The 27685-nt window shown below is 42.9% G+C and overlaps 3 protein-coding genes across 7 annotated transcripts in view; 2 read left to right on the forward strand and 1 right to left on the reverse strand.

Annotated features, from left to right (window-relative positions):
* The window catches only part of VASH2 (vasohibin 2), a 36433-nt gene extending 28509 nt beyond the window's left edge, over positions 1-7924 (forward strand). The window contains exon 7 of the mRNA XM_058835123.1: positions 4147-7924. Within this exon, the coding sequence (XP_058691106.1) occupies positions 4147-4216 (70 nt within the window). The 3' untranslated portion in view covers positions 4217-7924. The remainder of the gene's footprint in view (positions 1-4146) is intronic.
* Positions 221-23405, reverse strand: ANGEL2 (angel homolog 2). Of its 5 annotated transcripts, none has more exons than XM_058835120.1 (10): positions 23160-23397; positions 21098-21534; positions 18666-18919; positions 17291-17360; positions 15181-15602; positions 14117-14243; positions 13393-13453; positions 11355-11527; positions 8082-8259; positions 221-704 (listed from the first exon to the last, which is right to left on the reverse strand). In XM_058835120.1, exons 2-9 carry the CDS (start codon positions 21525-21527, stop codon positions 8105-8107), a joined length of 1692 nt encoding a protein of 563 aa, XP_058691103.1. In that variant the 5' UTR covers positions 21528-21534; positions 23160-23397; the 3' UTR covers positions 221-704; positions 8082-8104. The 5 variants fall into 5 exon arrangements, with proteins under 5 accessions (XP_058691103.1, XP_058691102.1, XP_058691105.1 ...); XM_058835119.1 differs by lacking the exon at positions 221-704 and adding an exon at positions 4022-4279; XM_058835122.1 differs by lacking the exon at positions 221-704 and having other exon boundaries at positions 7429-8259; positions 23282-23405.
* Positions 23406-26458: 3053 nt separating this feature from the next.
* The window catches only part of RPS6KC1 (ribosomal protein S6 kinase C1), an 85799-nt gene continuing 84572 nt past the window's right edge, over positions 26459-27685 (forward strand). Inside the window, exon 1 of the mRNA XM_058836044.1 lies at positions 26459-26608. Within this exon, the coding sequence (XP_058692027.1) occupies positions 26504-26608 (105 nt within the window). The 5' untranslated portion in view covers positions 26459-26503. The remainder of the gene's footprint in view (positions 26609-27685) is intronic.

Here is a 27685-nt window from a genome sequence, read left to right on the forward strand (position 1 = left end):
ATAAAACTGTGCTTCCACATCCACAAGCCTTTTACAGCTGCTGGCAATTCAGACTCCCCTGCATCAGGTGTGGAAGAACTGAGTTCTAGCTGTAGTGCTCCATGCCAGCAAGCTGACAACTGTGAAAGCCTATACGTAACCCAGATTAGTCATATATTTATGATCATTGCTTTTTAAATAGGCTCCCAGACTACTGTCTCAGCACTTATTTATTTATTTTAAAGCAGCTAACAAAGACATTAGACTAACCTTCTAAAGATAACTTCAAGATACTTTAGCAGCAGATGATTTCACAGCAAGCTTTTATTTTTACATGTTCATTCACAATGCTGTACTTTGGGCTTCATCACTGAGAGCTCCTGTTTAGTGCATAGATAATTATAGTTGTAATGGGCTCAGCTGCTTCAGGCTTCTTCACCTCCTAGATTCTCTTTGAGGAACAGTTTCATTTTTGAGTTTCTGGTAGTACTTCCACAGTTCCTGGAGTGGATCAAGTATTCCTGGAGACGAGTGAGTGTCAATGGGCTTGGAGACTCTCCAGTTGAGGTGGTTTCCTGAAATAGCTATTGGGCATGTGGCTGCTCTGTAGTGATTGATCTCTCCTTGGCAGCTTTACTTTTCCAGGGCAGAAAGACAGGAGTGTACAGATGGCCTTGCAGTGGCTTCAGCACCTGTTACCTGCTGAGTGGTTCTGCTCTGTTACTCTGTATCAAGAGAAAATTATATGTAACTCTAAAATAAACCCTGGGTCACCATGATGGAAGATGCAGGACCCAGACACAGTGTGGTGAGCTGTGAACCCTGAATGGGGAATGGCATCCCCTGGTCAGGGGTGAGCTGAATGACACATCCCAGCATGTGCAGTGGTTTACATAAGGTGAGAAATACAAGAGGAGAAATGGGGTGTTTTCTTCTCCATATTGATGGACCTCTGTGAACCTGATGGAGTGAGAGGCCTTTGAGTTACACACAGAATAGGAAAGAGTCAGGTTTGCTAGGCTTTAGGCTGGAATCCTAGCTAAAGAGTGGCTGTGCTTATCAACAGTGTGTTTTGCTTCTTTGTGTGTCTCTTGCTCATGTGCTGTAATTACAGCTTTCTTGAGCTTGCTGGGGAGGGGGAGAGAAGTATTTTGCTCCAGTGTGAGCTGGCAGGGGCTGAATAACAATTAATTTGAAAGGCTTCACACGCTGATGACAAGCTGTTACTACAGCCTGGGTTTTGTCAACAGTGAGATTATATGAGCTTGCTGGGAGAAATCTCCCACTGAAAGATCCGTAGAGTGGGGAACTAGAGTGTCTTGGCCGGATTGTTTCTGAAGGACAAAGGCTGAAACTGTGCTTAAGGATGGAAGAGGATTTCACAGCCACAAACATTTAACTTCTCATCCTTGCTCCTTCAAGTTCATTAGATAAATATTAGTGGTGGCTGCCAGCAAGCCCACAATAGCCTTTTAGCCTGGAAGTGCAGCTGCAAGGCAGGTGGGGTACATGGCAGGACAGGTGGCAATGCAGTACCAAGTACATGCCTGCCTAGGATGCTGGTGTGTAGTCAAATTGCAGCTTGTTAACTGAGCTATGCAGCAATCCATGTGCTCTTAGCCCACAGCTGGTGTGAGACTGCATGAATACAGAGGATATAGATAGGGTGGTGTGAATCTCTGTTAAGTCTGAAGCTTTACTGTGTCCACTTGCCCATCCTCTGAAGTCCCAAAGCAGAAGGGTACAGTAAATTGCAGACCTGTGCTGGAAGAGGCAATGTAGTATTTCTCACTAGGAGTGCTTGGAGCTGGAGGGGCTTGGGAGAGCTGCTATGAGTTTGGAAGGAAGGGTCATGTAGTAGCCTGGAGAGTCTCTGCTCCTAAATGTCAGGTCACCAGATTTATTTCCTTTGAATTTCACATTGAGGTTTAACTCACTCCGTGAGTGGCATGGCAACACTGGCCTTGTGTGCTTCCAGACCAGTGTAGCTGCTGAAAGGGAAATTTGGCTAATCTGTTTTATCAGGATGTGCAAGGGGGCAGGATTACATTAAGATGTGTAAAATCAGGCAGCTCTGGTGCAGACAACTCATGAATATTTTGTGCCCAGCAACTGGGCACAGCTTGCTCACCTTTGGACAGGAGATGTGCTCAGATGGGCCAGTAAAGCAGAGGCCTCTTGCCTCAGAGGGCATGTTTAGCATAACATCATTTGCCAGCCAAGGAGAATGGGATCTGTGCTGCCTCTGGTCCAAGTATTGTCTTTTCTTGAAACTTACGTAGGACAGTCTGTAGCTAAAAGCTACACACAATTTTGGAAGGGTGGAAATGGGCATGTCACCATGAGTGTACAGTGACTCCTCATCTCCCTTGGATAATCAGAGAAGAAACTACCATCCAGGCATGCTTTAATTAAAACCATATTGTGATCTTAATTAAAGGGAGGGAGAAAAAGGTGTGAAGAGGTTCCCTAAATCAGAGAGAGGGAGGAAGGAAGGACACTGGAAATTTCATACAGTGCACCTCTTGTTGGTCTCCAACTCCTACGCAAGCTCTGAGGGATACAGCTTGTAGCTTTTTTACTGGTTAGTCAAATCCCATCTGCTCTGAAGGAATAATGTGGAAAAATGCAAACTATCTTACAGTGATTTCTTTAAGTGTGATCCCTTCCTGCAAGTGAGAGAGACCAGTGAAGACTCCTTCACTTCTGTGAAGTACTTAAACTGAGACAAACACGAGGCACGGTGCAAGGCTGTACTGCAGTGAGGATGGTGGGGGTTATTATGAGAGGTGCTTAGATAAGTGGCAAAGCAACAGGTTTCAATGTGCCGCTAAGCAGAAGAGCATTAGCTGTCCATAGCAATGTTCCCAGCTCTCAAATGCAGTGCAGATTCTCAGCAGGGATCTGGTGTTAGTAGTTCTGCTCTTAAAAAAAAAAAAAAAAATCCTTATTGAATCAAAGGATTAAAAAATACTTCAGAGGCTCTGTTGCACATGTGTGTGTGTGAGCTATACACCCCCAGTTCTTGGGGCTGCAGTAGTACAGCTCTTCCCTGGAGTGTGCCCCAGGCAGGGCTGGGCTTTCCCTGGTTTCCAGCCTGCCTGTGGCACTGCTGCCTCTCCTGGGGCCCTGCTGCCTGCCCTGAGCTGCTCCAGCGGGATTGGGGCTGGCAGCCTGCAGCAGGGAGATAAGCGCCAGCCTGGCTGTGCAAACTCAGGGGTCACATCACATCTGCTGCAGAGGGAGCAAAGAGTAACCACACAGAGCTGGAAACCAGGGCTGAGGAGCTGAAAGCACTGGAGCCATGGTCAGCCTCCCATTGTACTACCGGGGCTTTAGCTGTGTTTCTGCAGGGAAGCAGACATGCTATAGAGTACTAGAGAAATGTGTGCTTTAAACAATGTCTGTCTTTAGAAAAGCAAACAGACGGCTTAGTGTGAAAACAGCCAAGAGCCAGCAATAAATTCTCAGATTAGACCCTTCCACAGACTGTAAATTAGCTGGACAGTTTTGGTTTGACAGCTTTTTTTTGCAGGAGCTTTTCCATTGCTTGCTAAAAAGAGATTGAGAGCTCAAGGTTTCCTTCGGTTCAGGCTGTGGGAATACTTAAATGGCCCAACAGCATCCATGTGTGTGTGATTACTCAGGTGAATGGTATCAGAATGTTGGATGCCAGGAGACTGAAGGGATCCTTGGTGGGCTCCAGCCCTTCACACAGACCCAACCAGGAGGAAGAGACAGGCTGGGAGAGCCAACAGCAGCAGCCATGTGAGAGGCCCTGGCTGTTTGCTCTCAGCTGTTTCAGCTTTATTCTAAAAGCTGGAGTCCTGCTCTAGGGTAGATGACAGGTGGGGAGTGTCTAGTCTTAACTCATTTAGGCCCTCTCTCAAGTCAGGAGGAGGGGGTGCTTCAGGCTCAGATCCTGGATCCCAGCATGGCAGAGCTTGTCCTTCACCGGTTCATGGCTTCAGAGGCAACACACAGATAGCTCCGTCACAGTAGTTCCTGTAGCAGATTTACCAGGATTGTGTTTAAGATGACAACATTAGTTCTGTCCAGCCCTCCTCTGAGGCAAGCTTTTCCCTGTGTGACTGCTGTGCTGTCCACACCTGCACAGCTGTGCGGGATCACTGGTCAGCAGTGCCCTCTTCCCTCCCCTGTGCGCAGGCCGGCGCTGCTGGACAAGAAAGGAGACCTGGCTCCACTCAACGAGGTGGGCTACCAGCTCCGCATCTGACACAGCCAGACCATGGACTCCAGAGGGCTTCCCGCTGCTGCCGCTGCACTTTACCTGCACTCCCTTGGAAGGAAAAAGGAATGGGACTATTTATTAACTTATGTACTCTCACAATAAAAGTTTGACCTAGAAAATAGGGGGTAATTTTTTTTGGTGGCAGTATTTATTTAAATTTATAAAAAAGGCATCAGTGAAGAGAGAACCTAAGATTAGATTTGCCAGGATATGAGATTTTTTTTCTCTCCCATCATGTAGCAGGTGACTCCAGTGGTGTGAGTTTCTTCAAATATAATTTCCCCGTACAAGTGTTAATTGAACTTGGCCTTGTGCTGGGTGGTAGCATTGGAATAACTAACGAATCATATTCTTAGTATTAAGATGTGCTGGGGTGCAGTGCAATTAAAAAAAATCATATTTACTAATAATCTTTAATTCAGCAATAAAAGCAAGCAGTGCAGAAGTGGCATAAGTTTTTAAAGTATCAATATTACCTCACTAGACTTAATAGATATGCAAAACTGTCAGTATTATTGTTTTCTAACTAATTTGTACTGTTTTCCAGCATTACTGGGAGTATTAAAACAGCACTGGATGTTTTACTGCCACCTGTATTATTTTTTTTTTGCATGTTGCCAAAAGATGTTAAGTAATAGTAATATGCAAGTGTGTTCTTAACACTGACGTCTTGTTAGGCAAGATACGAGGTTTGAGGTTTTTTAAATGATGATAATTAATGAATAATGAATTTTTAAACTTTGATAATTTTTTTTATACTTTTGTCACAAGCTTTTAGCCTTTCTGAACTACACTGCTGAAGCACAAAAAACAGAGATTGCTGTTTTGTAGAGACAAGTCAGCTTTTTTCTCATATATGTAGTACCTGGAATAATGGAAAAATGTGGGAATTGCTAACCTGAGTCTATGTGCTTTTCTCTCCACATTTATGTGCAAATTTGAACCTCGTCTCTGAAAGGCTGAGCAGTCTCCTATGGTGATGCCTTGACACCTTGTATTACATCAGACATGGCAGGCTGAAGTTAACCTTCTGCCATGCTGTGCAGGGAGTTTTCCTACACGTTTTGTACTAACAACTGCTTAGTCAGCCTTGAGTAAGGAAGTATGGCTGAAATAGATGAAAATCAAGCTTGTCTGCTTCCTCCCTCCTCCATCTACTCAGTTGTTTTGTTGTAAGACTTGGCTAAGGACCTGTGATGGACAGCAGTGTTTTCAAGTGACGTGGTTAAGACTTGCTGGGGTCCGCCATTCAACTTAGTGAAGTTCTCTGAAAGTATTTGAGTGCTGCATTCCTGGAAATGTTTCATTAGGTGCCTAAATATAAACTGGATTATTGTACATGTCCAGCCTCTACCCTTTGTGCTGTGCTCATAGATGATGCTGCCATGGGCCTGGTGTACCTCCCCTCCTGGGCACTGACTTTTTTGGGATCTCAATGAAGATGGATGCTGTCACAGACTGACAGTAAGGCTTATTCTGAATGATTCAAACTGAATGATTTAAGCTCCTAAAACACTTATATCAACCAGAAAATGAATGAATACAGAAGGAAAGAATTGCTTGTACACAGACCTCATTTCTCAGAAAACTGAATTTCGCCTGCCTGGGACAGGAAGAAAAAGCCAAGACCCAGCAACCTTCTACAGGCAGTGAAAGGCTTTCTACTATTTAAGACTTCAGAAGCTCGAGAAAGAAAACTTTTCAAAAGTGTGACACTTCTTTATCCAAAATTACCATATCAATAACAGGAAGGCCTTTCCCATCCCTCTTTCTCTAAACTTTTCCACTCCTGTGTTCCCAGTAAGGATTTTTTGGTTAAGGAGTGAAGCTGAAGAGAGGGAAATAGTCTTTTGGTAAATTTTTTTGTGTAATCTGAGAGCAGCTGCAGAGTTGTGATTTCAAACTTTGTGCTGCCCAGTGTCTTGTGACCTAAACAATTTTTTTTTATGACTTCTCATGGATAAAATTATGTGGAAAATCTTTAATCAGCTGTATCCTATAGCACAATGTTATCTGATATGTTGCAAGTTTTTTCTATGAAACCACGGTTTACTTCAGCTCAGATAATGGTTGTATATAGTTTCTACCCTTGTCCAGCACAGTTTATTTTCTCTTAACTGATACTGAAGCTTTTTAATGCTGTAGAGATGTGTTGACGAATTGCTTTTGGTTCTTGTTTAAAGTTCTGCTGACATATTCTCTTGAAACTTGCTTATGATGGCATTTGTCTTAAGTGTGGTTCAAGTGACAGCAAAGTGGTCAAATAGTATAGAAAAACATGCATGACTTTTTGGGCTTTTTCTCATCACTTGTATACGCACAGCATGAAACATCAATAAAAGTATCATGGTAGGTTTTTTTTTTTTATGACTTGTTCTTTTGTCCTTGCTTTTAAGAAGGGTTGCTACAGCTGAACAACATTTTTAGCTGTAACGTGGATGTACCCAGAGATCTGCAGCCTCTATTTTATACTGGCATCTATGAGATTACTCGGATGCTTGAAACTAAACAGCATCCAGGACCAAACAGGCTGTCATCCTCAGCATCAACATGACTGTTAACAGGTAGAAGAAAGATCTTAAAGAAAGATCTTTAGTTATAACTGCCTGTGATGAAAGTAGCCCCCTCCAAATTCTCAGCAATGTAAGCTGAATGTTTTGGCAGGTGGTCATATTTTGTAACAGAACCCTGAGGAACTTTAATTCAATGGGTTCTATGGTTACTACCACTGTACTTCCTGCTTTACTCTTCCAAGAACAAAGTAATTGCAGTTGTCTGCAGTCTGGGACAGGGAATACAGGTGAAAATTCCACATGTTTCTGGGAGACAAATGTTTCTGAATGGGTACAGGTTTTCCAGCACTACTGTGAAAGACAATTCTGTTACTTCAAATTTGGTTCTACATCCACAGCCATGTGTCGTTTGACCAAGTTCCAGCTCTATGTTTCTTATTCAGGCAGTCTGGTGTTTTTTTTAATTACTTTGTAAACCGTATATTTACACAGGATGTCTATGAGTGCATAGTGAGAGTAAATACAAAATATTGATCATTTAATACCTCAGGATCTGACATTTTTAATAACAATATGGAAAACACCCCACCCTGTCATCAGTTGTTCAATATGTATAAAACCCCAAGATGTCAAGGGCTAATATTTTCTTTTCCTCCTCTAATAGATCAATTAAGTTTCCTGTGATGTGTTCATGAAGCTTAGCTTTATTTCAGATATTTTAAAAAATACTTCAGTGAATGCTACCTCTGTTTAAGCCCTTACAATTTTAAGCAGCAAATTCTTAAAGCACAAATATTTGCCTATATGCCTTTCTTCCTTTGAAAGTTCAATCTTGTGGCCTCTGCACCAAGAAGACTGAGTAAATTCCTTTGAAGAAGTGTAAAGATGAAGTGTCCACAGAGCACATTTGTAGTAAAACATTATTTTCAACTCATTATAAAATGCTGCAGGCACACAAACACATTCCCTTTTGCTTGAAGAAACACACAGTTCTCAGAATAGTCCTTTTTACTGTGATTTACAATAAAAAAAAATTACAGCATATCCATGAAAAACAATGCCATTTTGAGTCTGGCACAGATGTTTTCCTTTATCAAAGAGGCAGCTAATGTAAAATCTTCTCTTTTTCTCCCTAAAAGACTTCATAACGTAAATTAAACAGGTTTTTGGTTTGTTTTTTTTTAAAAAAAACAGAGTCCCATTAGAAAGTTCTACTTAACACTAACAAATCAGCATGCAGGCAAACTTATTTAAACCGGACCAGCAGTGCTTCAATTACCCTTTTGAAAAAATAATAATAATCATCCCATGAAGACAGAAAGTAAAGGGAACTTTACCTACACCAAAAGTCCTTTGGATATTACCGTTCAATAAGCCTGAACTCTGCTAGCAGTGGCAGGTGGTCAGAAGAGTTCTTTTCATTGGGAAGACCATTAACAGTCCAAAGATCTTTCTCTGTTAGAAGTGCCAGCCTGCCAAGAAGTTTCAGACCTCCACAAAAAGAATCCTCTGCTCCTTTTAGAAGAAACAAACAAAAAGGAAATGTTCATCAGTGTGGACTAAATATCAAATGTTCATACAGATGTAGGAGGAAATAATCCAAAATTGTTACTGTTCCATGCAAAATCACCAGTAAGACAGTTCAGAAATTCTTTTATGACTCTCAGAGTAGAGTTTCATCAGTAGAGCTCAAAGCATTCAGAAGGGCACTGTTTTGCAGAGGGGTAAATAGAAGTAAAAAGGAAAATGCATTTATTTGTTCATTGTAACTCGCCTGAAAAAGCCTCATATAATCCAGTCCATTACTTTAGACAACAGCATTGCTAAACAAAGCTGACACTTGCGAAGTTCAGTATCTTTTTAGAGTTACTGGTTCACATAACATTTTATTTCTGTATCCTCAAGCACACAGCTCCCCAGCAGGCAGGTCATACAGACACTTCTGTTCCTAAGGATGAAGGTATTCTCGCTTTCTATTCCCTAACTGTTCATCATAAGGAAGGGATCTCCATTATCTCCTGCTACCTATTCCTATAACTACCTAAGAAACCTACCTCCACCTCCTTCCCCAGATGAAACACCACACTGCTCATGCAAGAGTGGAACACGGCTCAAGCCTTGCAAGTATTACACAATTACATAGAATGGTTTGGGTTGGAAGGGATCTTAGGGACCATCTACTTCCAACCCCCTTGCCAGGACAAGGAACACTTTCCACTAGACCAGGTTGCTCAGAGCTTCACCCAGTCTGACCTTGGAGGCTTCCAGGAATGGGGCAGCACTGGTCCCTGTACTGATCCCTGGGGAATGCCACTTGTCTCCACCTGGACATTGAGCCATTGATGGCAACTGGTTTTTTCCAGCCAATTAATGAAGTGGTGCAGCCACTAAATCCATCTCTCCAGCTGTTGGGCAGGACCACGTCAAATGCCTTGAACAAGTCCAGGTAGATGGCATCAGTTGTTCTTCCCTTTTCCACAACTGCTGTAACCCTGCCACTAAAGGCCACTAGATTTGTCAGGCACAATTTTCCCCTCATCAAAGAGCAACCAGCTTTTTCAGCTCAGGTGGAGAAATTCCACTGAGATCCTTCTAAGATGTGTAAAATTTAGATTTCCTGAGCTATGTATTCAAGTTAGACAACTACTCAGCAGCCATACCTATTGCTTTCAGAATGCAGAGAGGATACTGGGCAAGTTGAGTGCTTTCAGGACCAGCACAAACTGCAGCCATGACTTTTGACAGAAATACTTTCTATGTGTAAGTTCTCAGCAAATGCAGAACTTCCTGGCTGAATCTGGTACTGGCTTCCCAAAAGATACTTTAAAGGACTACCCAGCGACTGCTAAACACCTTAGAGAGTTCAATAGCTTCATCCTTTGCCATCTGCCTTCTTTCCAGCCCTTTAACAACCCAGCAGCTGTTTGCTGCCCTAAAGAAAAGCTTTTTTACCCTGTAAAGATCTCTTGGCACCCCTAGAGCACACATCCACCAGGTCTTGAGACAAATTTATCATTTGGGACAGCACCTGCATATCTACAAAGAAGCAGTTTGTTGCCACAGGGAACTTGGTCTGCATACAGTGATTAATGTCACTCTGAACACTCAGCAAAACTGTGCCCTGCATAACTCAGGTAGATACTGAACCCTGATTACAGGAAATCCTGAATACCAAACCAAATATTTGGCTGAACATGACAGAATAAAACATGAATATTTTAAAATAAAACCCTTTAAATGGACAAAACAATCAGTGAGCCTAGACCACACGTAAAATTCACTTGTACAGACTCTGGCAACTTTGAATACAGAGGCCCAGGTCATTAGAAAACTGAAAATCAAAACCATGGCTTAATTTCTAAGAGCTCATGAATAAAAACTATACTAGTTCAAAGTAGTTGGAAAGTTCAAGTTTGGTTCCATTCTGTGCTCTGATGTGGAAACAATCTATTTGAAAAAAAAGTGCAAGAAGTGCTGTATCGCTTCTGGAGCAATGATGATGCAAAAAATATAAAAACAGGTCAATTAGGATTAAATTTTGTGCAGGGACACACTCTGAATCACACAGGACTCTATTAAATCACATGGCATTCAAAAATTATTTAAATACTTCCCATATTGTGGTTTTTCAGTCGAAGCTTTTGTATTTGCCATTTTACATTAAGGTAGCATTTATTGTGCATGTCATGACAAATTAGACTTTTGTGAATCGACTCAATGAATTTTAACAATCTAGTCTCAAGTTGTGAGAGATGAAGGTGGTGTTTTCATTCCACATACTGAAAACAGAGTTAATTTATAAAAATCAGTTGCACTCTACAGTGGGAGCAGGAATGGAATCCACGTTTCTTTGCTCCAAGTTCTGCAGAGACATTTATGTGTTAGCAGTACACTGATGTTTGTTAATGGCATAAAACACAGAACTCATGAAGGCATGGAAAGCAAACTGCTCAGAAGCACCCACGGAACAAGTCCCAGAGCAGTAAAGCGTGGAGAAACACTGATACCCATCACCGAAGTCCCACAGAGGTACCGCGACTTTCTTGCACCATCTGGTGACTTTTTGCTGCAACTGCAAACCAGAGAGTGACAGCTGGGCCCGTGCCAGTGACCGTGCTCAGAGCAAAGGCCAAGAGTCTGTTACTTGGCAGAAATTACTGCAAGACAAGCTGAGAAGTAAATTGCCAGGAAGTGGTTCTTTCATCAGTTTAAATGCACATCATAAATTGCTGTTCACCATTGTGTCGATCAAATGACTGTGAATGATGTGAATGACCTTGCTGCAGATCTGGCCTGCATTACTGACAGCAGTGTTTCTCAGGTGCTACTTCCACTGCTACTTTCCTTTACCTCCAGCTTGTCTCCATGCTAAGACAGGAACTACAGAAATGTTCAGTCAGATGAAAAGGTTTGCCCTGTGCAGCACTACAAGTCCAGCTGTGGTAGCTGACAAGGCCAGCCACATTTCTCAGGTAACAGCTGACATTGAAAGCATTACCACAAACCTCTGAGGTACTTCACATGGATGAAATTATCACTACACTTTTCTTACAACAGCAAACAAATATTCTTGTTTAGCATTTATGAAAATTAAAAGTTGGTTTCTTTACCTGGCTGGTAAGTATGGGTAGCAGTATTTTCATTTGCTGCAGAATAGAAAATATAATCCACGGTGACAGCACTTCGGGAATGACAAGTTGTCACTTCTGGTATCCCAGTTTCAGGGAAGTAATGAGAATAGACTGAAGACAATTTAAAATGGTGCTGCAATTTTGAAGACAACCTAAAGAGACATCAAAGGAAAGAACTTTATTTTCTTGCAAGAAGGAATAAACAATGAAGAAATACGTAATAGTTCCTGGTTACAAACAAAATTAATTATCTGAATATGCAAACTAGTGCTTCTCTCCTGCAAGCCATCCCGTAACCTTTTGTGAGAGGCCTAAAACTCTGAAGGCAAAATGCAGGTAGCATTTTCAAGTCAAAGAGCTGATCAGAACTGGCTTAGCTGACACTTTAATTATAGATAGCTTTCAACTCCATATACATTCTGTATGCATTCACATGTCCTCACTCAACAATCTCTCCCCAACACGCAGGCAAAATGTCCATGAAAGCAGCTCATATGAAAGCAACAAAACACAAACTCATCTAAACAGGCCCTTCAGTATAAAGAGAAATTCAGATTTTTAGAGGTTTTTCCTCCCCCAAGCTAGAGGTATCAAGCTTCCAAGTTAGGCTATGCTTATGTCTTTCTTCCATTCAGGCTCCCATTTTCTGTCTCCCCATTATTTGTCTGTTCCTCTTCAGTTCAGCCCATCTTGTCTCACCTGTCTTTTCAATCTTGAAAGCAAACTGCAAAACTGCACCTTTCAGCAAAAGAACTCCTGTCTTTCAGACATTTGCTTCCATCATCTCTGCAAATCATCCATCCCTCAGCTGTACCTGCCTCATCTTGCATTTTAAACCTGGGCTGCAATGTGTTCTGGTGGAAACCCAAGCAATTAAAAAAAAAATTAGCATGTTACTTTGCCTGATTCAGAGCAAACATGCCAGTTGGTACAACACAGACAAGTAGTAATTTCTGCTTTTGTTACATGACATCCTTTTTAAGATGAGGGGAAAAAACCCTTCAAGAAGTATTCAGCATGCTATGGACTTGAACTATAGCATAGAGCTTCCTGTTTTTTATCTATTTCTTCTCTCAGAAATGCCATGACACATTTTTCATCACCAAGAGTTCTCATATGACTATCTGCAGTGATACCAAGATCTCATTTCTGGTAAGAAATGGCTGACTTGGAGTTTGACATCCCCCACACACATATTTAGGGCAATTTCCTTCTTCTATGCCTTACTTTATATGCCTTTACCAGTTTGGTAAATGCAAATATATTCTTGCTTTCAAAAAGCAGTTACATTTTCCTCATCAGCATTCTAGCCATGGCTTCCTCCTTCTGAGTGAAAATTGCATTACCAAATCCATACTACTCCACATTTCTTACACTCAAAGAACTTAAATTCTCCCACGGAACTCATGACAAGGAAGATTTTATGACCTTTCCAGTTCCTTTCCCTCCTTCATCCCAGTTTCACACTGCATTATAGTATTTTACTACATCCATAAACATAAAAAGTAAAATCATAAACATAAAAAGTGTATCAAAAACAATAAAAAAGAGAGAGATATGCCAATACTATAGCAGCTGGAAAACACTGATTTTTTTTTTTTTCCTCTCCCTCTTTTAAAAACATAGCTTCTGCAACTGGACTGACTTCATGTTTCTTGCAATCTCTCTACAGAGGATGATATTCTGTCAAGAAGTGACATAACATGCCAGAAACATTATTTTAATAAGCAGATAGAATGTAGCCTCTAAACAGCACTCACACCTCAGCCCTGCATTCTGAAAAAATATCTGGAACTTCCTGAAAGAACACACATTCCACTATTGCCGGTTCTAGTCTTTTGCTGTCTGATCAGCCTTTTCATGTTTAAATGAACAATGATGTTTTTGCCAAAAGGGCAGACTGGGTTTGGTGATCATCAGGTATTCACAGCTGGAATCAGATATAAAATTTGGTCTAAAACCAAAAATAACCCCCAAGTAACCAGCCAAGGACTTCCATATTTTTCCCAATACATACTTTTCAGATGCTATTACAATCTCCTGAGTGTTGTCTGGTTTTGCTGCTTCCAATTTTTCTCCTGCAAAACAAAAAGAAATTAAATTTAGATCTAAAATAGGATATAAGTGAGACCAATTCTGAAGAGATCCAGAAAAGCTACAGGAAAAAAAAAGTATCTTTAACTACACTTATTTTTGCAGCAGGCGAGATACAATTCACCAAGCTGGATTAAATTATTCTGTCCCACTAGTAACATCTCCTCCAAAGACTCTAATATTATGTTCCATTAATTTAAAATTATTTTTTCTGTCAAAGAAAAAAATAGTGGAAGAAAGATGTAGCCATACTCAGCAATGAATCACTTGCTTTTCCCAACTGTTCCATGAAATGCCAACACTATAATTCATAAACACTGAGGCAGAATGCAGGTTCACACTCTGTCCATGTGCTGCATTCCTTCACCTCCCTCCTATCAGTCACAGCACAGCTGGCTTTCAGGATGCAAACACAGGAGTTTAAACATTACACACCAAATCCTGAAGGGAAATTTCTAACTGTTATCTCATAAAGATTCAAATTTGCAAAGTTTATGTGAAGAAATCACTGTAATGAGCCCAACAAGAAAGTTTTGTAAGCTCAAGACTCACTGTTTTTCCCCCACTAAAACAGAACATATGGTTTTCAGTACTAGCTGAATGATATTTTCAAAGGCTCACAAAAATTCATTAATCCAAAAACTGACCTGCACTTTCTTCCTTTTGTTGCTGTTTTACTTCATATACACAGTTTTGTGAAATACCTAATTTTTTTGGCCAAATTGGAATAGATAAGATTCTCTGTCCCCTTGGAAACTGTTCTTGTCCAGAGACCTGAGAAAGACAACACAAGTTTTTTTCAGACAGAAATCTGATTAAAAAAAAAAACAAAAGCAAACCCCACAAAACAAAACTGAAATAAATTATTTTTTTTTATAAAGTTTAAAGAAAAAAGCCCAGCCACTTAGAATAACTCTTTTATAATGAGTCAAATCCCTGTAAAAATAACACCATTTATGTACATCCACTCTGTTGATCCTTAGCAAGTTCTTTGCGGGTACCAGATGGTTTTTGTGACACTGAGATACTTCCAAGGACACTTTTAGCAATGTGACAGCACTGGCTCAGCATACAGAGCTACCCAGCAGACACTTCTTCAGCTCAAGGATGCTGATCCTTCTGGGAGCAAGTCGTCATATGGGGGCTTGAATCCCTACTAGCAAAGAACACCCAGCAGGGCTATTTTGTTGTCATGTTTTCTCATTTTATGTAGTTCAGTCACTCCTATTACTTAGCATGTCACACACCAACAGCTGCATACAAGAGCTCACAACAAGACATCTTTTAATATGAAACAGTTGAGGTTCAGCATCTAATAGCAGCTTTGCTTTTACAATTACTGTAGTCACCAAGTTTATCTACAATAAGAGTCATCTTCCCACAGAGCACACAGTAGGTTTTGATTAAGTGGTTATTTAATCTTACTGAAAGACTGGGACACTTAAATACTGTGATAAAATCATCCTGTGGATTCACTGCGTTTCATGAATGACTGCTGTTGAGTTTTTCCTTTCAGAATGCTGGAAGAGGACACAATATTCCCTAAGGCACAGCTAATATATCCAAGCTTATTTAACTGCAATAACTTTTGCTTTGCAGGCTGCAGAGAGGGTACTATGAGAGGTACTGCTATAGAAACAATCACAGCAGCATTCAAATATTTCTCTTCAATCAGCAATTGTTTTGGTGAGAAGTGAGAAGCACAGCCTACCTTCCCTATAGCAAGTCCTTCATAATTTAACTTTCCTTCCTTTATAAATTTGTACAGTGGAGAGCCAGGAACAGAATTGAAGTCCCCACAGATAATAATTGGGCAGAAGGAGCCATCCTTCTGAGAGGCAACACTGGCAATCTCTGCCAGGAGCATTGCAAGCTGGGTCAGTTTGATGTCCCCTCTCCTTGGGTTGTACAGCAGGTGTGTATTGGCAATACAGATGGCAGCATTGGCTTTACAGTGAAATCTCGGCTGCAGCAGTAACACCAGTCCAACGTTGTCCCTGTCCAAGAGTGGGATATCACGGCGAAAAAATTCCACAGGGTTTGAGGAAATCAGGCTAAATTTGGAAGTTTTGAAACAAATGGCACAGCCATCAGGTTTTCTGCCTGTCCTCATTTTATACTCACAGTGATATCCTGTAAGAAAGGCAATTAAGAACATAAAATATTATTGCACAGAGATTTTAAAACAAAAGAAAAATCAGAAAAATCTCATGCTGCTTTTCTCACATGATAGTCAACCTCCAGTCTGAAGTATCAAAGTCTGTATGACGTTTACACAGACTCGTGTTCACTTTTCTTTCTGCCCTAATCTGACCTGAGGCTAGTCCAGGACAGGAAGCCTGATCCAATACCCTTTGCAATGTGTAAACATCTACATACTCTAAGCCACAAGCCATGTTCTTATCTCCTCACGTGGAAAAAAAACCAACAAATAAAGCCCCCCAGTCACATAAAAGTGGTCTTGTGCACTGAAGCTATTACTGGATGTAACTAGAATTTAGGAGTAATACCAGTGAAGCATCATGAATCAAAAGCCTTAATCATGTTAAGTCATTAGTCAATGTCTGAAATGATTCATGGAACAAAAGTCTCAAACATATTTGCATAATTATGCAATTATCCAGTGAGCAGCAAGTGGCAAGCTTTTACCAAGGAAACAGAGACATTTATCAAATGACAGCACTGGAGTTCAACCAAGTCAATCTAGAAAGTCCATCCAGTGATTTGCCAATTTCTTCATTTTATGTTGAGATGATTTAAACAAGACCTTATCTATGTAAGGAAAAAAAAATTCATCTTGAAACAGTATCTAGGTTTTTGCCATTTTTAAATGTTCTCTGCCCTGCCCAGAGCATATGAATTCATGATGTAGTGAGCTCACACCAGTGCTGGAACAGGGGATTCCCATTCACCTCTCCCAGATTCAGGCCATCTTGCTCCTGCCACTTGTTGTGGCACTTACTGCTAACTCAGTAATCCAACAGAAAATTAACCCAGAAAAATAAAATTAGTCTGGATAGCATTCTGCAGGACTGGTGGATTTCACTAGTGAGTGTCAGAAGTAGCCCAGGATAAGGGGCAGGACACGCATCTGGAAGCTAGGGATGGGGAAAGGAAGAGCGAAAGCAAGCTCCAGATCCTCATGTACAGTAGCTACAAGTTCACTTGCCCCAACAAGCCTGGCCTCACTGTGTTGTTTCATGTTTCAAGTGGATTTCAGTCAGTACTGCCATTACTCTCTTTGCAAACATGCAATTCTGGGAGCTAGACTACCTCAACTAACCAAAAGAGAAAAAAGTATCAGTCCAGTGCTGCTCCTTTACCATGTCCTCCTGGCATCAGACAAGAATCAGTGCCAGGATGGAAGCAGGGCCCTGGGACTGGAAGGTTGTGCAGGGCACAAAGGATCTAGATCAGGTTAAACCACCATGGAATCAACCCTTAGCAACATATTCCTTCCATAAAATCATGAGGGATAGTGACAAGACAGTCTATTCAGACTGACTGGACAGCACTTGTATAAAACCTAATGAATATATACTGACATTTAGTGCTGATATTTGGAAGGTTTTAAGGCAATAAAAACATGACTTGAAGAGCAACTCAACAGACATACTGGTAAAAAAGATTAGGGTAGTTTCGAGAGAGCACTTGCTGCATTTATCAAAGAGGATACACAACATCGTTGCATGTGACGGCAAAAGACTTGATTCTATAATCTATGTGAGTTTTTTTTGAGGAAATTAGTACTGAGGTCCCAAAGGGTAACAAGTTACCCTTGCAGGGGAGAAGACAATGTATTGGTCCTAGTTTCATCATACCCAGGGATTCCAAACTTGACTTGATCTCTGTTCTATAGTGGTCTTCTTGGACTTCTTGTAAGCAGAGCACCTAAGGAAAGGTTTACAATTAAAATGTATTAGTACGTACATCAAAACATTACCACAGCATATCTCTGTTGACTAGTCTGTACAGGTATTAAAAAAAAAAAACAGATTCAGAAGCTTTTTGATAATAATAATAATAATAACAACAACAATAATAATAACAATAATAATAATAATAATATAATTATTATAATAATTATCATAATCCCACCAAAGAATTCACTCTTCTATAGAAAATGCTCCCTAAGATTATGAAGAAGGCCCCAATTCCTCTCACCCTTTTTCAGACAGACATTTTCAGAGGTGAGATTAAACTGAATCAAAATAGTAACTTGCTACTACATTCTCACCAGCTCAGGGGAAGGCTCAGGGAGAAGGGATGAAGAGGCAAATGACCTACTACAGGGTGGAAAACAAGCTACCATATTATAAGAACCTGAATCAAAGATCAAACTCAAAATATTAATTTAAGAGAGTTCACAGAATCGCAGAACATTTTGAATTGGAATGGATCCACAAGGAATATCAAGTCCAACTCCAGCTGTGAGCATCTCTGAGCCTTCCCCCGGCATGATGCAGTAACACAGATTTATACCCACCACTGAGGATAAAGGACTGAGTTCCCAAAGGGGGAGAAGTTTCCCTGCTTGCTGAACTGCAGCAACACATTCCACTTGCCCAGATGACATTAGCTCATTCAAGGTCTCAAGGGAGAATCAAATCTCAAGCAACACTCTGAAATCTCCGCTTCACTTAAGGTTACACTTCCAACCAATGGAAGAGTTAAAAATCTATGTCCTTTAGCAAGAGATTTCTCTGTGGAAAGGGCACCTGCATGTACCAGGGTCTGACAGCAGCTGCTCCTCTCAGAAAGCTACCCAAGGTATCTCATTTTAAAGATATATGCATACAGGATGTATAAATTTATTAGGAAGGAAGAGCTTGAAGGGACTTTAATTTCCAGATTTATGGCTACAAACTAACATAACTCCATTTTTCCAATGGTGCAAGGCTGTTTTTCTGTGGCTTACATAACACAACTACTTTTTTTCAGTACTGTTTTCTGACACAAACCAGATGGATTCTATCACTGAGCTTTTGTTGGTCTGAACAGCAGCTGAAGCATAATTTTACTGACTTGATTTCCTGAGTAAGACTTAAAATAATTTATGCGTCCTCAAAAACAAACAATAAACACTACAACCAACCAAAACTACAGCAGCGTTTTTTCAGATCTCAGTACAGAGCAGCAGAATTTGCTTCTTCAGTTCATTATTAAGATATATCCACATGCTCATTTTCTACTCACATCTGCATCCAGCTCTTTGATTTCTTGTAGGATATTGGGAAATCTGTAGGTCCAGAATAGCAATCGCTGCCTGCAGTGTTTGTACAGGTGACAGTTGTCTTCCAGCAAATTCTGTGAGAGAATATTGTAGGACATGACTGTAAAATCAAATGTTGCCTCGCTTCCTATACTGGTTTGGTCAGATCCTTTATTTTTAGCGATTTTCATTGTTTTACTCTGCTGACAGAAATATTCCCAGTGTCTTTTGATGGTTCCTGTTAAAAGCACATGAAGCAGAAAAAAAATTATGTTATAGACCACATAACTTCTTATTGCTCTTGGAAATCATTCTACTGACAACTATTTGTCTTTCAAATTGCTTAAATAATTCTAAAAGCTTATTCAATTAGCAGTGATTCAGACCCTCTGTTTAAGATGGATTTTATATAAGCATCAGTAAAAAAAATAAAAAATAAAAAAAAATCAATCAAACAAAAAAACCCGAACCTCAAGACAAACAGCACAAAACCATTACATGCCCTGGATTTCAACTGCTTTGAAACTGGGAAACTGGCATGTTCTAAGGAGGTTGTTGCAATCAGACTACACCCTCTGCTCCTGTAGAAGGGCTGCCAAACTGGTGAGCCAAATCCAGTCTGCTGAGAGTCTTACACCGCCTTAAGCCACTGTCACCTCAGCAGAGATTGTGTATGCCAGTCTAGGTATACACTCCTTAGGGCAGCATATGGGCACCTCGTTGATTTCTCTATCCATGACTAACAAAGGTTTAGGAATCCATCAATCACCTCTAGTCCTGTACAGTCCGTAAAACTCAGCCATAAGCTGCAACATGGTCTACTACAGAAGTCCCAAAACAAATAATGAACCCCATTTTCCTCAGTGAGTTGAGAAATCAAGAAATTATTAAGTCTCAGAATTACCAAGAACTTCTGAAAAGCCTTTCTCCACCTTTCTTCTGTTTTAAATTTCATACTTATTATTAGTAGGAAACTTCATAATAACATATCTGCCCATCATTAAGCATTCAATTTCTTTTTAAGGAATGTATTTCTCCACTTAAAAACTCACAGAGATGCTTTTTAGCCTTTTTATCTAACCTCATCTGAGAGCAAGGTGAGATCCACAGTTACCTGTGCTTACAACCAGTGGCAGACTGCAGCTATAGCTGTTACCATCTGTCCTATTTGAGTAGGAATTTTCATTGCTGTGCTTAGATTATTCAGGACTTTACAGAGTTTGCAATGAATACAGCGAGGCTTTAAGTTCTGTTTCTGAGGTGGGAAGAAGCCACATTGCTCCTCAGTAGGTATCTTTAATTAGCATCACCTTACAAAGGGTGACTGGGAAGGACCACAATGCCAGCCATGCTCTCAGATAAAGGTATGTCAAGCAGGGTTAAGAGAGGACTCAATAATTAAGGCATGAAGCAAAGTCCCTTCCTTTGGCACCTAAAGATGAATATGATGTTTCTAAGCCTTATGGGTATTTGTGTCCAAAAATCCCTTAGGGACGCTGATAGCATCTATTGCCCTTTTGAGTCATAATACAATCTCAGTTTATTTTGCTAAGGAAGTGATTTATGCAAGAGGGCAACAATTTTGACTGTGTCCCTCTATTTGTTGCACACTAGACAAAACTATGAATATACACAAGACTCCAAAAATCCAAAAATATTTGGATGTTATGTACAAGATTGTATCTGTAATAAGCTAACACAGACACTTTGAAGATTCATGTAAGTTTGTTACTGAGCCCAGTAGACAACCCTGAACTTCTTCCTGTATTTATCTGGATAAATGCTTGCTCTGTAAGATGTGTCAGATCTGACACAAAACTTGCTAACATGCCAGTGGCAGAATACAGCTATAAGAAGAAAATCACACAAACACACAGGAAGCAAGCACCATTTAAACTCAGACCATTAATTCTCAGTTTCCTAGGTCACAGATAACTCAAGTGGTCTGGAAAGAAACCAGTTCAGGTCCAGTAGGGTTTATGATCTCAGGTAGAGCACAAGGAATGAAGCTATACAACTGCCAGCCCAGCTCAGCCCTACAGCAAGTCATCCAAATATTTTTGCTTTTTAGAGCTTCCAGGTTAACAGACATGACCTGGTGACAGAGACATGAGAATGTTGTCTAAACCAAGCTCAGGACTCTCCAGGTTGGGCAATTCCTCATACAACTGACTGTGTTCTACTGCCAAGTGCAACGAACCTAGTTCTGGTAGACTATTTGACAGCACAAAATACAAGTCTGCAGACTAAACAGCATTACAAAACTGGACCACTTTTAAGACATGTTTTCCTGAGAGGGGTGCCAAGAAAAACAATAACTCAAAAGGAGCAGGCACTACTGCTCATAACTCTAACTCATTTGGTGTTACTTAGGATTACAAATAAACACGGAAAATGAGCAAAGAGCATCTTTTACCTTTCTTGCTGCCATGTATTTCTTCATTCTGTGCTACAGAAAGACAAGATACCTCCTTCTGATTAGACAAGTTTGTTTCTTGTTCAGGACCTGAAGTATCATCCTGGGCACTGAGTCTTCTCTTCTTTGTCAATGGTTCTTCTCCCTCAGATTTCATACTGGGGCTGGGTAGGTGAAAGCAACAACTTTGCGTGTAGTTATCAAGGTGCCAACTGGAGCTCTGAAATTGTCTCCAAGGTCCAAAAAATGGAGGGAATCTCCAGTTAGCTGAAAAATCAGCTGAAATAGGGAGTGGAAACGAGGCCCATGGAGGATAGTGTCCAGCCCATCTCATACTGCTGGAAACTGGGCTGTTGAAGGTGAGTATCTGGGAGCCATTCCAGTGGGTGATCCAGTCTCTGCCCAGCCTCTGCACATGGCGGGGCAGCATGGAGTGTCTACCAAAAAAGCACAAGTTTCATTACTGGCAGACAAGTACATCCGCCTGTAGAAAGCTGTGGAGGCCAAGTCATCCTGGTCAGGACTTCCCCAAGATACTCTTTCTCTACAAGTAAATGCATACAAGATATCCAAACACTTATATACAAGGTATTTGAACATTTATCTACATGACATGCAAAATGGGACTTGACAAAGTGATCTTGTATCCTTTCTCCCCCCTCAGATTCACAAGTGCCATTTATTGTCCAAACCCTATCCATGCCAGTAACTATTTACAATTTATTATCTGCCTTGTTGAATTCAAGTGTCAGATTTTTCAAGTGCTCAGAGGAATGACCTTTACAAAAGGTAATGTTTGCATGCTGCATTCACTTTATCATAAGGCTATTTGTAAGGAATGAGAAGATCACTTTCCTGGAAGCAGTCAGAGCTTTGTTTGGAAAGCCATTGATTTGGCTCAAATCCCAAAGCTAACACGACAGGGAAATAAAGATACTAAGTCTCAAGGCATCACTAGCACCAGCTTAAGACTAAATCTGTATTCTTATTTCTTGTCCAGGAGACCAAACCACAGCTCAGCAACTAAAGCCATGAAAAATAAGTGGGTTTTTTTCCTTTTTCTTTTTTCCTTTAGAAGAAAGAAATCTGTCAAAAAAATCACAGGAAAGAAGGCTGAGTGACAATAATATCTCAGCTTCCTCACTGTTTAAATAAGGTGCATTTGGAGCTTATAAGCAAAAGATAACAAAGCTTGGTATGCCTGAAGTTGCATTGAAGTGAAAACCTCCCAGCTGCCATTCAGCCGAGGAAATAAGTTGAAATACAGAATCACTGAATCACAGAACATGCTGATTTGGAAGGGACCTGCAAGGATCACTGAGTCCAACTCCTGGCCCTGGACAGGCCACCCCAAGAGTCACACCATGTGCCTGAGTGCATTGTCCAAAGGCTCCCTGGCCTCTGTCAGGCTGCCTGGTGCTGTGACCACTTCCCTAAGAGAATTTGTGCCAGCGACCAATCACCCTCTGGGTGCAGAACCTTTTTCTAATATCCAGCCTAAACCTGCCCTGACACAACCTCAGGCCGTTCCCTCGGGTCCTTTCACTGAGCACCACAGGGAAGAGATCAGTGTCTGCCCTGCCTCTTCCCTTCATAAGGAAGTTGTAGACTGCCATGAAGTCTCCCTCACTCTGCTCCAGGCTGAAAATGACCTCGGCCGCTCCTCACAGATTCCCCTCAAGGCCTTTCACCATCTTCGTTGCCCTCCTTTGGACACCCTCTAATCGCTAATACAACTTTCAGCAAAACCCGCTTGTCCTGAAATAACCCTTTTCCGCCACAGCGCACCAGATGTAGTCCGGCAGACACAAAAACAAAACACTCCCCCGAACACCACAGCATTACTATGGAGCAAAAAGAGGCATCGCTCCTTTACAACCTCCCTTAAAACACCTGCTTTACAGAAAAGCACTGAGAAACAGCTCCCTCCTAAACCCGCGGCCCCGCGGCCCCGCAGCCCCCCACCCCCGGCAGCACAACGCCCCGCGGTGTGCTCTGTTTACCGCGGCCTTGCTCGGCCTAAGTGCGGGCATTTAACACCAGCGCCCCCAGCCCCGGTTACCTCCCGGCGGGCCCGGGCCCCGCTACCGGCCCCGCGCAGCCCCGGCGCCCCCCGAGGGGGTCAGCCCAGGGCACCGCCAGCTCCGGCCGCCGCGCTCCGGCCGCCCCGCTGCCGCCTCATACCCGCACGGGCAGCGGCCGCCGCGCCCTCCCGCTCGCTCCTGGGACTTGTAGTCCAAGGGCCGGGCCCGCGGCCATGTTTAGTCCGGGCAGCCGACGCCGAGGCCCGGCCGCCATCTCGGCCCCGGGCGGGTGACGCCCCCAAGCCCGCGCTCCTCGCCGGGGGCCGCGACGGGACAGCGCCCGCTCCGGAGCGCAGCAAAACCGGCGTGTAGGCAGCCTGACTGCCGGCTTTTGAAGCGTTTAAATGGAGGTAACACTGGGTTGGCGCTGTAGTTTCTTCACCCAGAGGGTGGTGGGGCACTAGAAAAGGCTCCCCAGGAAAGTGGTCGCAGCACCGAGTCTGGCAGAATTCAAGAGGCATTTGGACAACGCACTCAGGCACATGATGAGACCCTCGAGGATGTCCTGTGCAGGACCAGGGCTTTGATGATCCTTGTGGGTCCCTTCCAGCTCAGCACATTCTGTGAGTTTCCATACGTGGTCTTCTCCCTGGGATCACCGTGTGTTCCTGCAGGGTCGAAGGGGCTGAGAAAAAGCTGCCGTATATTTCAAGGTGCCGTAGTGTATTTGCAGGGCAGCAGCACCATGCTTAGTGTTAGAAGAACAAAACCCCGAAGCCCACTCATCCAAGCAAGTGTTTCAAGGTTTTCAAGTTTTAAAATGCAGCTGAAGGTGCTCTGTTGAGGAGAGCTGGCCAGAGAGATGGGTGGGAGACCTGCCTGCCCTGCAGGCCCTGCTGACAGACCCACCGCTGCTTACCAGCTGCAGAAACAATCCTCTGGCTCTGCCGATGTTGCTTGAGTAAGCACTGAGAACACTTTATTGAGGTCTTCTGAGGACAGAGGAAATGCTGGCCCTGTTTACTGTAAGGAAACGTAGCACAATGCATATGAAAAATTATAGTGCTGAATAGTGCAGGAACTTTAATCAAGTAAAATACTATTTCCCTGCATTCCTTGTATATCTGTCATAAAAGTGACTTTAAATAACATTTGAAGTTTTCCCAGGAGTGGTAGGAAAAATGAAATAATGCAGTGACGAGCATGCTAGTTAGGCAACGTGTCAGGTCCAGTTTGGATTTTCCATTTCTTGGACACAAGTTACTGGTGAAAGGTAAAAATACCCACCCATTTTCTGTTAGTTTCTTCACCATATGGGAGTGAAACTAGTAGCCACATAACACATGTGTAGTAAAGGATCTCCCAACTGCATTTTCAAGACCATCTTGTTTTGGTGGTTTGTTCTTTTCTGAATTTTTGTATACTTATTTTTAAAATGTACTTCTAGGACAGAAGACAGTAACCCAGAACTATAGCAACAACAACTGCTGTTGTTTCTAGGAGCAGAATCTACACCTAACATGCAGTTATTTTCTGTATTTTGACCGGCACAGGGACATACAAATTGATCTGTCACTTCAAATGTTTCTACATAGTAATAAACTCAGTAGTGATGCTGGGAAAAAAAAAAAAAAGAAATCACAGGAGCTTTGGGTTTTAATAAAAATGAAGATGCGCTAAAAAAACATGGAAGTTGTGTAATAGACAAAACAGAAGAAAAAGACTAACCTATAAATATGATGCAAATTGTTTCTCATCTCAGTGTTACTAGCTTTTCTTGCCTTGACCTAGTGAAGTCTTAATAAGCCAGTAACACTTAACTGTGGATTTTTTTATTTCTGTCTGATTACTATTTTGTGTTGGCTATACCATGTGAAAAGATATTCTGCAGAATTAGGTATCTCCAAATTCTGATTTGTAAGTAGAAGCCAAATTATTTTATGAGTCATTTGAGCTTTTGAAACTCCCTAGTGAATGGAGGCGACTGAGTCACTGAGGGATGCTTTGATTGATTATGCTGCACATAAGAACAGCCACTGTAGCTCAGATCAATGGTCCACTGAGCTCAGTTTCCTGCTTTCTAAACGTGGTTAGCAGCAGATGCCTAGAAATGTGCAGGGGCTGGGAAAATTTCAAATGAATACTCTCACTGCTTCTTTCTGTTTTCAGCTGTGTGAATTTCCTAAGCCTGATGTGTTTGTCTCTTTAGTTATTCACTCTCTCCCCCAAGTACTTGAATTTGCAAACTTTTGATAATTTATAGAACTTCCATGAAGTTATATGTAGCAGCACAAGATGTTAAGGACATGGTCTTCCCCCCTCAGAAGATAAGTGAGAGTGAGAAGTGAGCTGCTAACAATCAATGCCCTCTTTCTTCCCTCTTCCTTAAGAAAATGTTCCTCAAAGGAAAGGCACTTGCTTACTATGAAGTTCAGTACAAGACTCTCATCTTTCACAAAGACACACGATTAAGTATTTATATTAAATACTTTATGTCAAAAACCTGCATGAGAACAGAGATATTAATAACCTGGTAAGGAAAAGCTGTTTTTTTTAAACATCCGCAATTAAATGAATGAAACTACTGTGATTTAAAAAAAAAAAAAAAGAAACAGTTTATATAATCTAAGGTGTGAGTTCTACATTGGTACAAGCTCCACTACAGACAAGAAATCAAAAGCGATGTTACAAAACGACGAGGTCCTGTGGCACAGAGTCATGCTCCTTGGAACTGAAGCAATGCCCCTCAAATCCTGGAGGGTTTCCTAAGACCAAAGTGTTCTGCAGACCTGTGCACGCACGGGAGCCCATCCGCAGAGAGCAGTCCAGGAGCAGCTTAAAGAACCCGGAGGGGACGCAACACACAAAACATGGTGACTCGATAACCATCAAACTTGCCTTTCTGGCAGCATTCCTCTTTAAAATCCGTGAGTCATTTCTGCGTTACAGGCCTATGGATTTAGGGCAGCATAGCTTAAAATAGCCCACGGCAGACGCTGGAAGCGGCGCACCAGGGGCTCATCACGGATCTACAGAGGCCACGGGTGCTTGTGTGAGCGGGGGGCTCGGCGGTCAGCCCCCGCCAAGTGTAAATTCCCCTCGGCCGTGCCCTTGCAGAACACCTGGCACGGGGCTGCGCCGCCGCCGCCGTGGGGCTGTGCCTGCCACGTCTGGGCCGCGACACCTCGGCCTCATCCCTGCGGCGCGGACCTTCCTCCTCGGGGAGCGATCGCCAGCCGGGGCCCCGCGCATCCGAGCATCCCGCGGCGGGCGGGGCTCCCCGGGCCGGGCCCCCGGCACCGCCCGGGCGGGGCGGGGCGTTCCCGGGCGCCGCTTCCGCCTGTGCCGGGCGGGCGGGCGGCGCGGCGGGGGCAGCAGCAGGATGCTGAGCCCGCGGGAGCGCGGCGCCGACCTGGCCCGCTTCTACACCGTGACGGAGCCGCGCCGCCACCCCCGCGGCCACACCGTCTACAAGGTCACGGCGCGGGTGAGTCGGCGGCCGCCGCCCAGCCCCTCGCCCCCGCGGCTCCCCGCGCCCGGCCCGCCCCGCATTCGGGCTGTGAAGCCGCCGCTGGGTGCGGAACAGCGCCCGCGGCTGCCGCGCTCGGCCGCGACGTGGAAACCCCTGTGAGGGGCACGGGTGGGAGTGGAGGAAGGGAGGGTGGGTCGGTGGAACACGGCGGCCTCTCCCGAGCCGAGCCCCGGTCGCCTCCTGCAACTTGTAGCCTCGCAGCGTTGTAATGGCCTCAGACCCGCTCAGCTATTAACTCTCAATTTCCTGGCTGTGCGTTGCAGGGCGATGAAGTAGCTTAAAAACAAACAGCTCCTTCTCTTTTCCTCCCGTTCTTCCGCCCCAGATCTCGTTGCAGCGGGATTGCCCAGCGTTCCTGGCAGCCTCGCAGCGCAGCGCGCTCGGGAGGAGCCGGCAGGGAGCGGGGTGCGGGGGCTCTGCACGCCCCCGCCGGCAGCGCGGAGCTGCCTGAGCCGCACACGGAGGCTGAGCCTGCCCAGGAGGAGCCAGCCAGGGTGTAGAGCCCTCTGGGTCAGTCAGGCCTAGCACGAGAAGCAGGAAAGCTGCTGCAGATGTTGGGAGAGCTGCTGCGGTGCTGATGAAAGCTCCGTCTGTTCTGCTAGGGAAATTCCTTGCTTTCTTTTCTACTTTCCTATTAAACCAAAAAAGGAAAGCGAGTAAGTAAATATGTGGAGATAGGTTCAGGAGGAGTGGCAGTTTAGCTTACAGGTGTGGTGGGGTATATTGAAAGCATCAGAAAGTGTCACAGAGAGACAGAGTGTCTTTAAATGACCCGTGATCTCGTAGTTACTGCAGCTGTAGACATCCTGCCTGTGATGATAAACGTATGCTTATAAGTACCCTCTTAATTCAAAGAATACAGCATTCTGTATATGTATAGAGATTGTAATGTGAGATTGCTAGCCTATGATAAGAGTGTATGACTTGTAAAATTAAAAATTAAAAAAAAATTTTTTTGGTCATCTCTCTCTCTCTCTCTCTCTCTCTCTCTCTCTCTCTCTCTCTCTCTCTCTCTCTCTCTCTCTCTCTCTC

Source organism: Poecile atricapillus, chromosome 3 (assembly GCF_030490865.1).
Source record: "Poecile atricapillus isolate bPoeAtr1 chromosome 3, bPoeAtr1.hap1, whole genome shotgun sequence".
NCBI lineage: Eukaryota > Metazoa > Chordata > Aves > Passeriformes > Paridae > Poecile > Poecile atricapillus.